The sequence below is a fragment of the Poecile atricapillus genome, chromosome 16, assembly GCF_030490865.1.
Source record: "Poecile atricapillus isolate bPoeAtr1 chromosome 16, bPoeAtr1.hap1, whole genome shotgun sequence".
Taxonomy (NCBI): Eukaryota; Metazoa; Chordata; class Aves; order Passeriformes; family Paridae; genus Poecile; species Poecile atricapillus.
Window position 1 is genome coordinate 337665 of NC_081264.1, and position 14149 is coordinate 351813.

Genomic DNA, 14149 nt, shown 5'->3' on the forward strand with positions numbered 1-14149 from the left:
GCTCCAAGCCCAGCCACGTCCTGCAGGCACAGCGAGGGATGAGGGGGATCCTGCATCCACAGAGGATCTCAGGACACACAGGACAATCAATGCTCCTCACACAAAACACTTCCACCTCATCCAAAGTGTAAAACCAAACACATTCTCATGCTTGTCTTATTTTTGGTGAACAGTTTGAAAACAGAGCACACTTGGATGAAGAACTGCCTTAGCCCTGGGTACCACTGCATCTCATCCCATCACTGCATCTCATCCCATCACTGCATCTCATCCCATCACTGCATCTCATCCCATCACTGCATCTCATCCCATCACTGGCACATCTCTTGTTTGGGTTTTATCCAAATAGACCTCGGGCAGTCACAAAATGACCAACACAGACAGGAGGAAATGCAAGTAATGAAAATTGTGCAGAGGGAGCACAACCAGAAATTAAGATTTAAAAAAAAACAAACCCTTTTATATGTTGTCTGGTTCATTCACAGAACTTTGTGCTGTAATACAATGATTAGAAGATAAATGATCAAGGAAGGTTTCAATGTATATTTGTGGTCACAGTGTAAAAAAAACCAAAAGCAAACCAAAGAAACAAACCAAAACCAAAAGAACTCATATGCTCCAGTATAAAAAATATGATTAAAGACATTGTCTGCACACAATCCAAACTCTGAGCACTGTTACCACAGCACTCTTCCATCTCCTCTGTACATTCCAAGGGCTCTGCCTACAGGGTCTTTTTGGGGGAAAAAAAGACAATTTTAGGCCAAGAAAAGCCCATCTCTTTGCACAGCTGTAAGGCAGAGCAGTGCAGAAAAGGCCAGGAGAAAACCATACACAAAAGCCAAAATAAAGACACAGCCATCCACATATTTAGCTTTTTCTGACCCTCTGTTTGGAGTTAGTTGTCATTGATTGGAGTTCTTTAGCATGAGGAAACATGAGGTTAAAGCCTATGGATTTCATGCCTGTGTGATGTTCCAGCTGCAAAAATCCAGCACAAACCTGGTGCAGCTGAAATCATTTCTGTAGAATGTTTTGAGCTGTAAGCTCAAGCTTGGGTGGGCTGAGCTTCCAGTTTGGGGATCACACCACCAGGCCTTGGCTAGGAAGGGGAGAAGGCAGGAAAGATTGGGCCAAACTGAAACAGATCATTATTTTTAGTGCAGGAAGGAAACATGGACAAAACTTGGTTTGGGTCGAACAGAAATTAAATGCATTGAGTTTTCCTAAGCTTTCAATTCCATGTCTTTGGGATGAAACTCTTCACTAAATTCAGTCAAAATTGATGGGTATTTCCTGTTCCCTAAAGATCAATTTACTTTCATTTTTCTTTTTGATAAATTTACTATCCAATAGAATATTTCCACTCTGCACATTAGAGTATAAATACTTTTTTCTCTTGGAAACCACTAGCACATTCACCAGGAATTGTCTGAGCTGCTGAAGACACAAACATTTAATTAATGTTAAAAAGCCCAACACTGAACAGCTTAGCAAACAGAGGTTGAGGATGTGCACGTTTTGTGGCTGCTGCAGTGTTTGATAAACAGTGTTTGATGCCAGTGGGTTAGGACAGGGAGCAGCCTGGTGATCCCTGCAGGGCAGGATCAAACAAGGGAGAGCTGGGGACCAGGAGCTGTGGCTGCAGAGCCCCTCTGGCCAGGGGCCCTCGCCTGTGGAGGCCACTCTGGAGACCCTGGGGGCTGAAGAAATCCTGGAGCAAGGTCCTGAGAGCTCTGACCACTGCCAGGAGTTCAGCTCTGCTTTGTCCAGGCTGGGAAGGTCATGTTTGGCACGGCTGAGGTGCCCTGCCTCGTGCTCCAAACACCACTCTGAGAACCTGTACAAAACCCTGGGCAGAGGAAAAATCACAGTGGTTTTTTCCTCTTTAAAGATAGAAGGAAAAAAGGAAGCCTGGCAGTACTAAAGCAGAAGCTGCTAAATGCTGAGCAGGGTTTAAAACCACACAAGAGACTGCAGAGAGCTGTTTAAAAGCTGTCTGCAGGAAACAATGCAGAGTTATTTGCAGGCTGGCTGTCTTCACAGTGTGTCAGCGTGTTACATCTCTGTGGCAGGAGTTCAGTGTCTCAAATGACCAGAAACAGGAGGAAGGTCAGGCACAGCACCAGCTCTGGATCTGGAAAAGCCAGGCTGGGTTTGCAGGATGTGCTCTCTGGAGAGTGGCTGATTGCATCCCGAGGCTGCAGGAAAAGCAGGGAATGCTCTGTGTGGGGATGTGTCAGAGGTGCTGAGGGACAGCCACAACCAACTCTGCCTCTGATGGTGGCAACAGGAGGATCTAAAATGCCAGCAGGCCACGTCCAGGAGGTTCACACGGTACAGCTGCTGTTCATGTGTTTATCAGCTTTGCCAATCCACACCCACCTTGGGACTGGAGTAGCTGCAAGCTGCTTCTCCCTCAAGTCCTTGTAGCATTTACATTAAACACCATACTATGTATTTTGAATCAACTTCACTTTGATAATTGGATTCTGTAAGGTAATAAATGTAAACAGAGAGAGCACAGCAAGTCTAGAATAGTCTCATTACAACATCACAATGGGAAGCGTTTCATTTTCGAGCATTAAAGTCCATCTTTTCAGAGGTATCTTGCTTTCCCTCAGTCCTGGGAGCTGGAATGATTCAGAGAGCAATAAGCCCTTCTTGCATACCAAGTGTTTTCATCATTGCTGACAAAACCATCCAGTGTATATTTGTGCTGGTTTTTTACAGATATTGCTAAGAGCCAAGTGCTAGAATGTGTTACAGTTTTGAAGGCAAGCAAGGAGGGCTATTTACTCAACAAAACAATATGGCAATTCCCAATTCATTAGGCAGTGTTTTAAAAACCCCAGTTTTCTACTGGCACGAGCAGTGAGAACAAGCTGGTGGACACAGTGTCAGAGGTCCTGAATGTATGGCTTGATTTTCTCTGAGGAGCTGCTACTCCTGTCAGACCGCTGATAAATCAATGCGGTTCGCTGAATTGCTGCTTTTATCCCAGGTGTTCAGCTTGGTGGGAGTTGTGGCTGGCCTGTTCCCAGTCATCTGGAAAATAAAATAGTATAGAAAATTGATTTATTTATTTTGCCAAGCCGCTCTTGCCTGGATGAAATAAAAGCTTGAAAGCATCTATTTACATTACAGTGTTGTCACAGGGTTTTGAGAGCATATGCCAGAAAAGATTTTTAAACAGTTATTGCCAGGATCTAAACTGATTGGCAACGATCACTTAATAATACCTATCACTTCAGATGTCTGGTTCCTTATAAAAACAAATGTCTTGTGTCTCAGTGTAAGGAGAGCTAGGAAAGGATATTCATGTGTTAGGAGTAAGAATGCCCTGTCAGAGCAGTACATTGCCAAAATGCTGCTGGGATGCAGAATTCCACTGCAATTGGTGGGAATAGCTTTACTGAACCATATCCAGAGCCCATAAAACTGTGTTTGCTTTTATTTGATAGTTTCCCAGAACGAAGAGTTTTGTCCTTTGCTTTCAGAACAGATTTTGGAGCTGCAACTTTTTCCACCTGTCCACACCTTGCAGGAGGTTGGTGCTGAAAATACCCACGGGCCTGCTCTGTTCTGTCCAACAGAATTTAATGTGCAACACTCTCAGCTACAAAAGGGGAGGGGAAAAGAGCAATACTTACAATGTCTGAATTGAAGGGCTTCACATTGATGTTGCGTGTTGAGCTACTGGTGAGGGACCAGACCTTGGTTTTGTGCTTAAAGGCAGCTCGAACCTTTGGCAAAAACATGAAACCAGCTGAAATGGTTGTGTTTATTTTCACAGCAGCCTGCAATCATGTTCCCTTTTTCCTTCCTCCACACAAATGTCATGTGCCATTAAAGAACAACCAAGCCACCCCTACACTTCTCCTTGTCCTCATGGGCTTTTCTCTGGGACACTTTCACATTTTGCAGCTGAGCACAGAGCCCCAGGCTGGAGCAGGAGGTGCCCGAGCAGGGAGGGCAGCACAGCCCTGGCACATCCAGTGCCAGCAGACACAGAGCAGCTGCCAGCCTGCTGAAAACAGACTCATTTCATGGGGCTGGATGGAGCTCCCCAGAGATGGAGCAATACTCCTCACCCAAGTGAGCATCAGCTGCAGAAAGGACAGATGCTGAGACAAGGGGGTGAGATTTGTCAAGGATTAATGGCTGGAAGTGGCTGACCAGTGTCAGGTGTGGAGATCAAGGAGAGTTTTTCAGATGATCTTGGCCCATTCTCCAGTGATTCTTTACAATACCTGTGCATTTCTGCTCTGGGAATAAAGCCCTTTTTCACCCAGCCACTTCTACAGCCAGGCTATGCATGTTTCTTTACAATATCTGAGTTTTATTTCTCAGAAAGAAATTCTCAAGAAGAATCCCCACTTTAGCTAAAGGAGTATTTTAGATATTCACAGCCTATGAGGGAGCCAGAAAGGCCTGCACTCCAAAAATGACAGCTCACATCAGCTATGCATAAACTGGTTGTTAAGGATATAAATTCTGAAAAGTTTCTGAATTTAATTTCTCACGAGGTTCCTGAAAAAATGACAGCAATTCAAATATTTATATTAGATATAAAACATTTGAAATTTGAAGATTTCTAAGCCTGGGGGAGAATAGAATAAAGAAATATTTTTCCTCCCTACCTTTAACCTGCCTGCCTAATTTTAGTTGATTTCAGTAAAGATCAAGAGTTTCACAGTCAGACCTCACTCTTCAAGCTGATTTTGGCAGAGATGACATCAGTGAATGCTGTGAGATGGAAAAGGTTGGCAGCCACTAATAAATGATAATTTCTCTGTGGAAGAGCTGGAGCAGCACAGGAAGCAGCAGCAGGCTGGGGCAGAGCTGCTCAGCAAGAGCCAGGAAAAAGAAGAGGAGAAGCGAAGCTGGGAGGGTCTCACTGAGCATTGCCCTGGCAGCCTCTGCAGATGGCTCTCACAAAAAACATGGCTTTGAGGAACACTTGCTGCTGAGCATTTTCTGCTGTCTGCCACAGGAGGAGAGGATGCTCCAAGCCAAATTTACATCAGCCTTGTCTTGGCTTTATCCCAGTTGCTCTAATGCAGTCTTAAGGCAAAAAGATTCCTCAGTCCCCTGTGAAAACCTGAACTTCCTGCCAAGAAAAATACCTGGAATATCTTCTGCTCAGTTTGCTTTCCCATTAAGGACTGCATGAGCAACATCCAGAAGTATGTTTTGCTGAGAATAATATTTATTTTCCTCCCTGGAACTGCAGCTGGAGCAGAGCCCCCAGCAGGGGCTGCCAGAGCGAGTCCTGCTCCCTCTTTAAGCATCTCATCCTCCAGAGCAGCCCAGGCCTGCTCAGCCCCTGCAGCTCTCAGGACAGATTTCTCCTGACTCTTGAACTGCTCCTCTTATCTTCCTTCTGTTTCAAACCTTTCTTACTCTAATTAAAACAAATGGCGAGCATGGGTAAAAATCCTGCAAGTCACAAAGCCAGAACAGTCACGGATTAATTAAAAGAAAAAGGAAATCAGTGACATAGCAGGCAATGATAATGAAGAAAGTCTGTTCTTGCTTCACATTTACATTCTTTGAATTTGATAACACCAAATTTGTTAACACCATTTGGTTACATACCTCTGAGTTCAGAAGGCAGTGAAACAGGAACATGAAAAATCCCTGAAAACAGAAAAAAGGGAGAAGGGTGAGGTCTGGCTGTGAAAAATCAAATGCAATGATTTGTTTCTCTCAGCATTGTACAGAACAGGCATCAGGCAGCTGGAGCCCTATAAACACCTGAGTGACTAAACCAGGATGTCCCAAGTGAAACTGGAGAAACCTGCAGCATCAGGTTACTGAGGGGCTGCTCTGGAGCTATCCCTGTAAAAAACACCTCCTAAACTTTGCTGTACTAAAGGGAAAATCTGGCTGAAAATCTGTAAAAATCCTTGTTTCATGACAACAAGAGAACTTTTTGTTTGTGGTTGCAAAGAGCAAGGAGAGGGAAATGCTCTTGGGGAAAGACCAGGTCAGGATTTTTCAGATTAGAAAAGCAAGGTGTTAGCACTCAAAGAATTTTCATGGCAGAATTTGTCTTTGTGCTTTTAGTCCAATGCAAAGTGAAAAGGTCTCACCCCTTTCCCTCACAAAACAGGTTTATTTGTCTGGTGGCAGCAGTCAGCACCAAGAACCCAGTTTCACTGGTTTTGTTTCCAAGACAAGAAAGGCTCTACATGAGATTGGTTTTCCTTCCTCTCTGCAGCCACTGTTAGGGAAAGAGCTGTAACATGCCTGGAGGGTTATGCCTCTGCTGAAATTCTGCTTAAAGCTAAGCACATGTTTAAATTCCTCCTTGGACAGAGCTGTTTTCCTGGATTGATGTGCCAGGAAGATGAGGGCTGAGATTCCTGCGTGCAGGAGTTCAGCACAGCGCAGGGAATAGCTGCACTTTGGATCTTTCCCATAAACTTCTGTTTACTTTCATTTAGTCTCAGTAATGAATCCTCAAATTGGCACTGAAAAATTGGCCTGGTATCTACTGAAGAATCCTGCCTGTGGTACACAGTGCTGGAAGAATGAATTCCATTTCATTTCTGAAGCTCAGTGCTGTCTCATTTATTTAATTATTGCTGCTGGAAACACTAAGGAGTGGGATACAAGTTCTGTTCAAACAAAGACAAGCAATTGCCAGCACTCTGTGCTTAGCACAAACTTAAAAGACAGGAAGGAACACAGAATGAAATGCAATAAGCATAAACATGTGAAAACATTACTAATGATCCTTTTAATTGGATCTCAGAAGCACTTCTGTAGCCATAAATTTTCCCCCCAGGTACTTACTTGTAGTGAATTAAAAACAGCAAAAATATACTGAAATACTAAAGCGTGGGCATTGACAGCCAAAATGCCAAAGATCCACGAGCTCCCCAAGATTGGCAAGAGAACAGCCACGGCTTTAGCTGTTAATCTGTAAGAGAAAATAGGAAATGTGGGGACACCATTAAAGAAATGTCAGCCTCCACACCAAGGACTTTATCAATTATGTTCTGGCAGCAGGGCAGCAGGAGGAACTCTTCTTTACCGTGAAATTCTTTTAAGGGACAAGACTTGAATTATTTTTTCATCTGTGAAAAGGGGGATAAGAGAACATTGGTATCACACAGGATAAGTGCAGATGGTGAGTCAGTGACTGAGGGAGCAGGGAAAGAGATCTGGCCATAAAATACTGCAGTTCTATCTTCAGCTTCCAGGGATGTGTCACTGTTAGTGGGGAGCCCAGGGCAGGAGTCACAGAGCAGAGACACAGGTCACAGCACTGGGCCAGCCACAAGCACTCATGGTCTGTCCACTCTGGAGCCACCAAAACACTCAGCAGTCCCCAGGAGAAGCTTTCTTGCCATGGAGACACTGCTGATGGGAGCTCCTGGAGTTCCTCCTCCTCCTCCAGGAGCTGCTGAACCCTTGCACAGCCGGGCATTTCCAGGCACAGCCATCCCAGGACAGACCCCTCCTGCTGTCCCACTCCCAACAATCCACAGAACCACACAAAAAGCACAGGCAAGGGACCAGTCCCCACTTGAACCGTGCCAGGAAGGCAGATCCAATCCCAGCTTACAGAACTCCTGATGTAGCCTGTGGGGTTCCTGCACATTTATCAAAACAAGTTAAAAATATCAGTGAATTCAGCCTTGGTACAATTACAGACAGAGAAGCCAAGGGGCAGTAAAGGAACAGGGGCAGTGAGAAATGAAAAGTCAGGCCCTGCTTGGTAAAGCAATGGTTTTTAGAAATGATCAGATTTCTATTTAGATGGAAGCCTATGCAAGGGGAAAAGCTGTTTCAGGGAGATGAATGTCCTGCCTGTGCCCCCTCGTAGAGATTAAAGCACACATTGAGAGAAGCACAGAGCTGCCTGACAGGAGACTGCTTGTAATTACAGCAAACACAAAACAAATGAGAATCTTGTACAACACAATTCAATGAAGAAATCTTTTAATTAAACTTAGAGACAAGATGTCTTCTTCATTTCAGTGACCTGAGCACAAACTTCATTATATCCTCAACTAAAAGTGTATCCTGAAGTTTATAGGGAAATCTGGGATGGGGAAGCATCTGGAATTTTTTTCTGTTCTGGTTTGGGTTTTTTTTCTGTATTGATTCATATCTTTGTATGCTCAGCCATGAATATTCCTGCACAATTCAATGTAATTCTTCAAGGAGTTTTTTCAGTCAAAAAATGAAGGAATATCTTACAGCTTGAGGTCCTATTTAAATTTTAAAATGCATTTTAAAAGATTCAATTTTAAAACAACTTATTCATGTTTATTTTTGTGAATCGAGGATGCTTTGAGGTTTTTTTTCCTGATAGGATGAAAGCTCCTCCCCAAGCTCCAAGATGAAATGTGCTGCCCTGGGGAGCTCCTGCCCTGGACTCTGTGCAGGAGGAGCTGCAGAGCCCTGGGTGTCCTGGGGGAATGTTCAGGATCAGGAGGGAGGATGGATCCACTGGGGATGGATCAGCTCCATCCAGGCTCCCTCAGGCTTTCGGGGTCCCCAAGAGCAGGGATTGGCACCCCCAGCACAGCTCCACTTGTAAAACTGCCTTCAGCACAAACCCCCTCCTTTCTTATTCTCTTCTGTCCTCACACTCTCTGCTTTCACAAAATTTTCACTTTGGAATATAATTTTCCCCAACTATTTTGTTGCCAAAAAAATGTTTTCATTGTTTCCCTATGAGTCAGAGCATTAAAGGCTTCATCTGATTTGTAGCTGTGTGCAGAATAGATTCAATTTCAATATTTTCAATATTTTCAAAACCGTTCTTACAGTTTGGGTTTTCAGAAGCTTTTAACATTGCAAATTACTCATAGAGTTTTAAAATCACATTTTAATAAAGATGGCTCTTTATTAAGCCCAGAGTTCAGCACATGTACAGCAGAATTCTGCAGCTAAAATGAAAATACAATCCAGATGTGGGATTTTCCATGCAAATGTATTAATGTTTCATGTAAACTCATTTAGAAAAGCAGCCATGTGAAGGTGAAATTCATTTATGACTATCTGAGGGTCTGCTCTGCCTATGATTCTCTTAAATCTCATTAAGACTTTTTTGAATTTTTACCTAGTTATTGCATAGCTTTCTATGCTTACATGCTTGGATTTCATCCTATGTAGGAAATTATTAATTCAAGATGTTTATGAGCTTTGCCTACCAATCAAAGGACCCAGCTCTACGGTTCCTGGTGCTCTTTTATCTTCTCCCACTTACCCCTCCCCTTCCTACCCTTATTCCATTTTAATCTTTGAACTTTAAAAAAGAAAAATGCTAACTGTAAAATGCTGCTTCAGAATGCCATTAAGGTAGCAAGGTTAAAAAAATCCTAGAAACACAAAAGTTAATGTTCCACTAGGTACATTAATTCTGACACACTGCACATACTTTATGGTTTTTTTTATTCCCGTTTTTCTTTGCTACATGAATATTTTAGTGGATTAGTTCTAGTACACTAAGATACAGAGCACAATCAAATAGACGTTGTTTTTGGAGAAGGAGCACTTCCCCATGCGTGACTTAAGCTGTGCAACCTAAAAAAAATCGTCATTAGCATCAATGGAGCTTTATATTGTCCATAAACCTGGGGACATGGAGCAATAATTTGGGGTAGGGGCTGGGCTTACTCTGCACATACTGTGGCTCAGCCCTACCACGACTTCATAAACCTTACCAGAGGCTTTTTTCTTGTGCCCAGATGTGTCAGAAAACAGAACAGCTGCCTAAATTTCTCCTGAGTGCCCCTTCTCATGCTCTGGCCTTGGCAATTACCAGCCTGGTTCTCACACACACTTTCCAAAGCTCAGGTATTGTCACTTTGCTGCAGCCCAGTAGCACCAAGCTGGGTGAGATTTTGTCTCTGTGCATCTAAAAACACTGAAGGTCCTGGAACTAAGCAAATCCAGCACAGGATCTCTTCTCTATTATTACATTTTTAATTACAAGTTATTTTTTTTTTTTAAGTATATACCTGTCATTACTTAGCTTCTGGAAAACACAAAAAATACTTTGAGTCTGATTAAATTTTTATATCTAGAGAATATGGAAAAGCCTTTGGATGTTATTAGCTGTGCACAGCCTGGCTGTCAGTTCAGCCCAGGGTTTAGGGCTGCTCACGCTGTGCCCCAGCACCAGAACCCTCCTTAGCTGGGCTGCAGAACCAGAGCAGAACCAGAGCAGGGTTCTGGCTGCAGAACCAGGGCAGAACCAGAGCAGGGTTCTGGCTGCAGAACCAGAGCAGGGTTCTGGCTGCAGAACCAGGGCAGAACCAGAGCAGGGTTCTGGCTGCAGAACCAGAGCAGGGTTCTGGCTGCAGAACCAGAGCAGGGTTCTGGCTGCACTGAACCAGAGCAGGGTTCTGGCTGCAGAACCAGAGCAGAACCAGAGCAGGGTTCTGGCTGCAGAACCAGAGCAGAACCAGGGCAGGGTTCTGGCTGCAGAACCAGGGCAGGGTTCTGGCTGCAGAACCAGAGCAGGGTTCTGGCTGCACTGAACCAGAGCAGGGTTCTGGCTGCACTCACCCAGAGCAGAACCAGAGCAGGGTTCTGGCTGCAGAACCAGAGCAGAACCAGGGCAGGGTTCTGGCTGCAGAACCAGGGCAGGGTTCTGGCTGCAGAACCAGAGCAGAACCAGGGCAGGGTTCTGGCTGCAGAACCAGAGCAGGGTTCTGGCTGCAGAACCAGAGCAGGGTTCTGGCTGCACTCACCCAGAGCAGGGTTCTGGCTGCACTCACCCAGAGCAGGGTTCTGGCTGCAGAACCAGAGCAGAACCAGAGCAGGGTTCTGGCTGCTCTCACCCAGAGCAGGGTTCTGGCTGCACTGAACCAGAGCAGAACCAGAGCAGGGTTCTGGCTGCAGAACCAGAGCAGAACCAGAGCAGGGTTCTGGCTGCAGAACCAGAGCAGAACCAGAGCAGGGTTCTGGCTGCAGAACCAGGGCAGAACCAGAGCAGGGTTCTGGCTGCAGAACCAGAGCAGAACCAGGGCAGGGTTCTGGCTGCTCTCACCCAGAGCAGGGCAGTGTCACTGTCCTGTGCCCCAGGGCTGCCCCATGGAGCTGTCACCTCCTGCCTGCCCCCTCACCTTCACTGAGCCCCTCTGGCTCAGAACCAGAGCCCAGCTCCTCAGAAAATCCTCAATTCATTTTTCAGATGCACCTCTGGCAAGAGCAGCATTAACTTCCTCCGTTAATTACTGAGCTGCCCATTTATCATCCACTCACCCTTTCAATCTCCAGTTGAAAAAAAACATTTTTCTTCCCTTTTCCTGTTCTTAGGGTTGAATTCTGTTTCCTGAGAAGTGAAACCTGCTCACTAGAGATCTTCTCACATCCAAATCTCTTCAGCTGGCTTTTTTTCAGTTGCTTTTGTTTCAGCACTCACTTCAGGACGGGATTTTGATATCTTCAGTGTATCTTGCTGGGAGAGGCTGTCAGGCAGCATTTTAACCCAGCTGAAATCCATCAACAGGGGAAGGGAAGTTTTCAGAGATGGATAATTCCAGAGGTGCAAGGAGCACAGGCTCCAGCACCTCGGAGAGGTATTTTCATTACCAACATCATCTAAAACCATTGCACAGTTACTGGAGCTACCAGGGACACTTTTCCAGGAGCACAGTTGGGTCTTCCAGGTTTATTTTATTTTATTTGCAGTTGGAGTGGAGCAGCAGCGCTCAGCTGTGAGTGCTCCCTTGCCTCGGTTAATCTCTGCCCTGCCCTTGCCCTGTTGATATTTACCCCAGCCAGAACCACCACACTGACACCTTGCAAGAAAGAAATTTCACTGCTTGCAGAAAGAAAACTTTATTACTTCTGTGAAGGGGACCCCTAATTCACAAATCAATTTTACTGGTTCTATATGGAGCACAAATCCTTTTAAGACTTCTGACATCCACTTTTCTGTCATGATGCCTGCTGAAGTAAGAACTAAATTCAGACCTATAAGCCAAGATTATATAATCATTGGAGGAAATACTGTGAGAAAAAGCAAAATTCCTTCACAGAACAAGACAGTTTGACTGTCTTTTAACTGAAGTTTCGCTCTTGTTTCTTGGGCTCCTCTCTAGTCACTTCCAGCAGTACCCTTTGTGTTTTATGTAAAAATAAATGAATCCCCAAACCTGTGACTAACATTTCAGACTCCTGGCTGAAAAAATGTCAATGTAATTTCAGTTTCCCATTTGTTACAAGTGACATTTACTCGCCCCTAAGCTGGAAGTTGGAGAGATGCTGGGAAACCATGAGCAGCAATTCTGGCTGTGAATGAAAGTGATTTTCACAGGAGGCCAACACACACCCCTGGTGTCCTCACTGCCATCCCTGCTGAGCCCTCACCCTGCTGCTCACTGTGCCACCCACAGCTCATTCCTTACTCCAAGGAGCAAAACCAGGAGCTGCAGGTGCTGAGCTGCCACCAACATCAAAAGGACAAATGGGAGAATAATGGTGACAGCTCATGTATTTCATGAACCAGGCGGCAAATGGCAGAAAAACCACAAAACAATCTTGAGGGCTGCTGAAGAGCCACTGAGCCCCTTTGGGATCCCGAGGAACGAGCTCCCTGTGCTCCTCAAGAAGAAAACTCCTCTTTTTCCAGAGGAATGGCCAGGGGTGTTTGAGCTCAGACCAGATCCCTCAGAGCCCTTCCAACTCAGCCAACAATTCACTCCCACACTGCAAGGAGGGGATCAGAGCAGCTTTGTGTGTGTTTACTAAATGAAATTCAGCTCTGGACTCTGCTACAGGTCTTGATCTACTGGGTACAATTTTCATCCTAAAGGGACGCACACGGATTTTACTTCTGCTCCTGACTCCAAGCAGCAGCTCCTGAGTTCCTGAAATAGGAATGAATTCCTCCTCCTCCTCCTGCACTTTGTCCTGGCTGCACAATCAGGCTGATGGCACAAGGAATGCACTTTAATCAGCACATACACAGCTGCTTACCTAATCTTGGGTGATTTCTAGGCAGAACTATAGCAAATTAAAGGGAAAAAAAAAGACAAAACTAATAACTGCAGAGGCCATTTCCCATTTCCCAAATGTTATTTGCGCTTTCAAAATAATTGTGTGAATCTGACTAAGAACCATTTACAGTCACTTCAGATCATTGCTTTCTTGTGGGTGTCATTTATAACCCAGGAAGAGGCTGCTAAATGAAAGCATTGTAGCTACAGAAAAAAACCCCTCGGTTGCAACAGCAACTAAATTCAGATTAATTTTGATCACATGAGTGGGAAGAGAGGTGGAATTGTTCCTTTTCTGTCTCCCTCAGTGTTTAACAGTGTGTCTTGTCACCACAGACCCTCACAAGAAGGCAGATGTTGCCAAAGCAGCCTCACCTCTCACGGGCCTTCCCAAAAATCTCAAACTGCCTTTAGGAGATGCAGCATTTGCCCAGAATACAGAAGGGCTGGGCTCAAATCACTCTTTTGCCTAAGGGTTGCACTTTCCATTTCTGCAGAAAAGAGTTTTGACTCCCTGCTTGATGCTCATTCCTCGCTGTTGAACCTGACCCACTCATATTGAATAATTAAATATTCTCTGGCTCAGAGAGAGAAGGTGAACTCCACAGATAAGTCACAAGGCACTCCCTGAGAGAGGAGAGTCCTACCTAATCCTTGCTTTATTAATATTTCTGAATTTATATTAAATATTCAGTAGAGCAGGGACTGAAACTCAAGTCTCACTTCAAATCCCCATCAAACCAGACAAAATTAAGGCCATGGCCAGAATTGGAGCTACCTTAGGAATTTTAATATGGAGAAGGCAATTCCAGGGCCTGCAGCACTGACTTCTGACTTAAGCACCTAACCAGGGATTCAGGAATCCGTCTTGCTAAGGCTTTCCATAGTTACATCTCTTGTCACCTCCACTGCTTCCAGATTCTGAAAACACAAAAGAAAAAATAAATACTTCCCAAAAATTAAGTACTGAACCCAAACATATCCTTCACCTGGTCTTTAGTGCAAGTTATTAAAAACAAATATAAAGAATTAAAACATAATGTCCTTGCAAGCTGAATTTTAGGACTTTGTGATTTCCCATGGGAAACCAAACTTGGATTTTACCACTTTTTTTCTATAATTCCTTTCTCCAACATTTTTTGGTACTAATTCTCTCACTGCACTGCTGTTGAGAC

General features: G+C 44.5%; 1 protein-coding gene across 2 annotated transcripts in view; it reads right to left on the bottom strand.

The window, feature by feature from the left end:
- Positions 1 to 2460: 2460 nt before the first annotated feature.
- ADGRD1 (adhesion G protein-coupled receptor D1) overlaps positions 2461 to 14149 on the bottom strand; it is a 118227-nt gene continuing 106538 nt past the window's right edge. For both annotated transcript variants that reach the window (XM_058851764.1, XM_058851763.1), the window contains 4 exons: positions 6805 to 6931; positions 5602 to 5643; positions 3654 to 3746; positions 2461 to 3048 (listed from right to left, as the gene is read on the bottom strand). In XM_058851764.1, the coding sequence (XP_058707747.1) occupies positions 2953 to 3048; positions 3654 to 3746; positions 5602 to 5643; positions 6805 to 6931 (358 nt within the window). In that variant the 3' untranslated portion in view covers positions 2461 to 2952. The remainder of the gene's footprint in view (positions 3049 to 3653; positions 3747 to 5601; positions 5644 to 6804; positions 6932 to 14149) is intronic.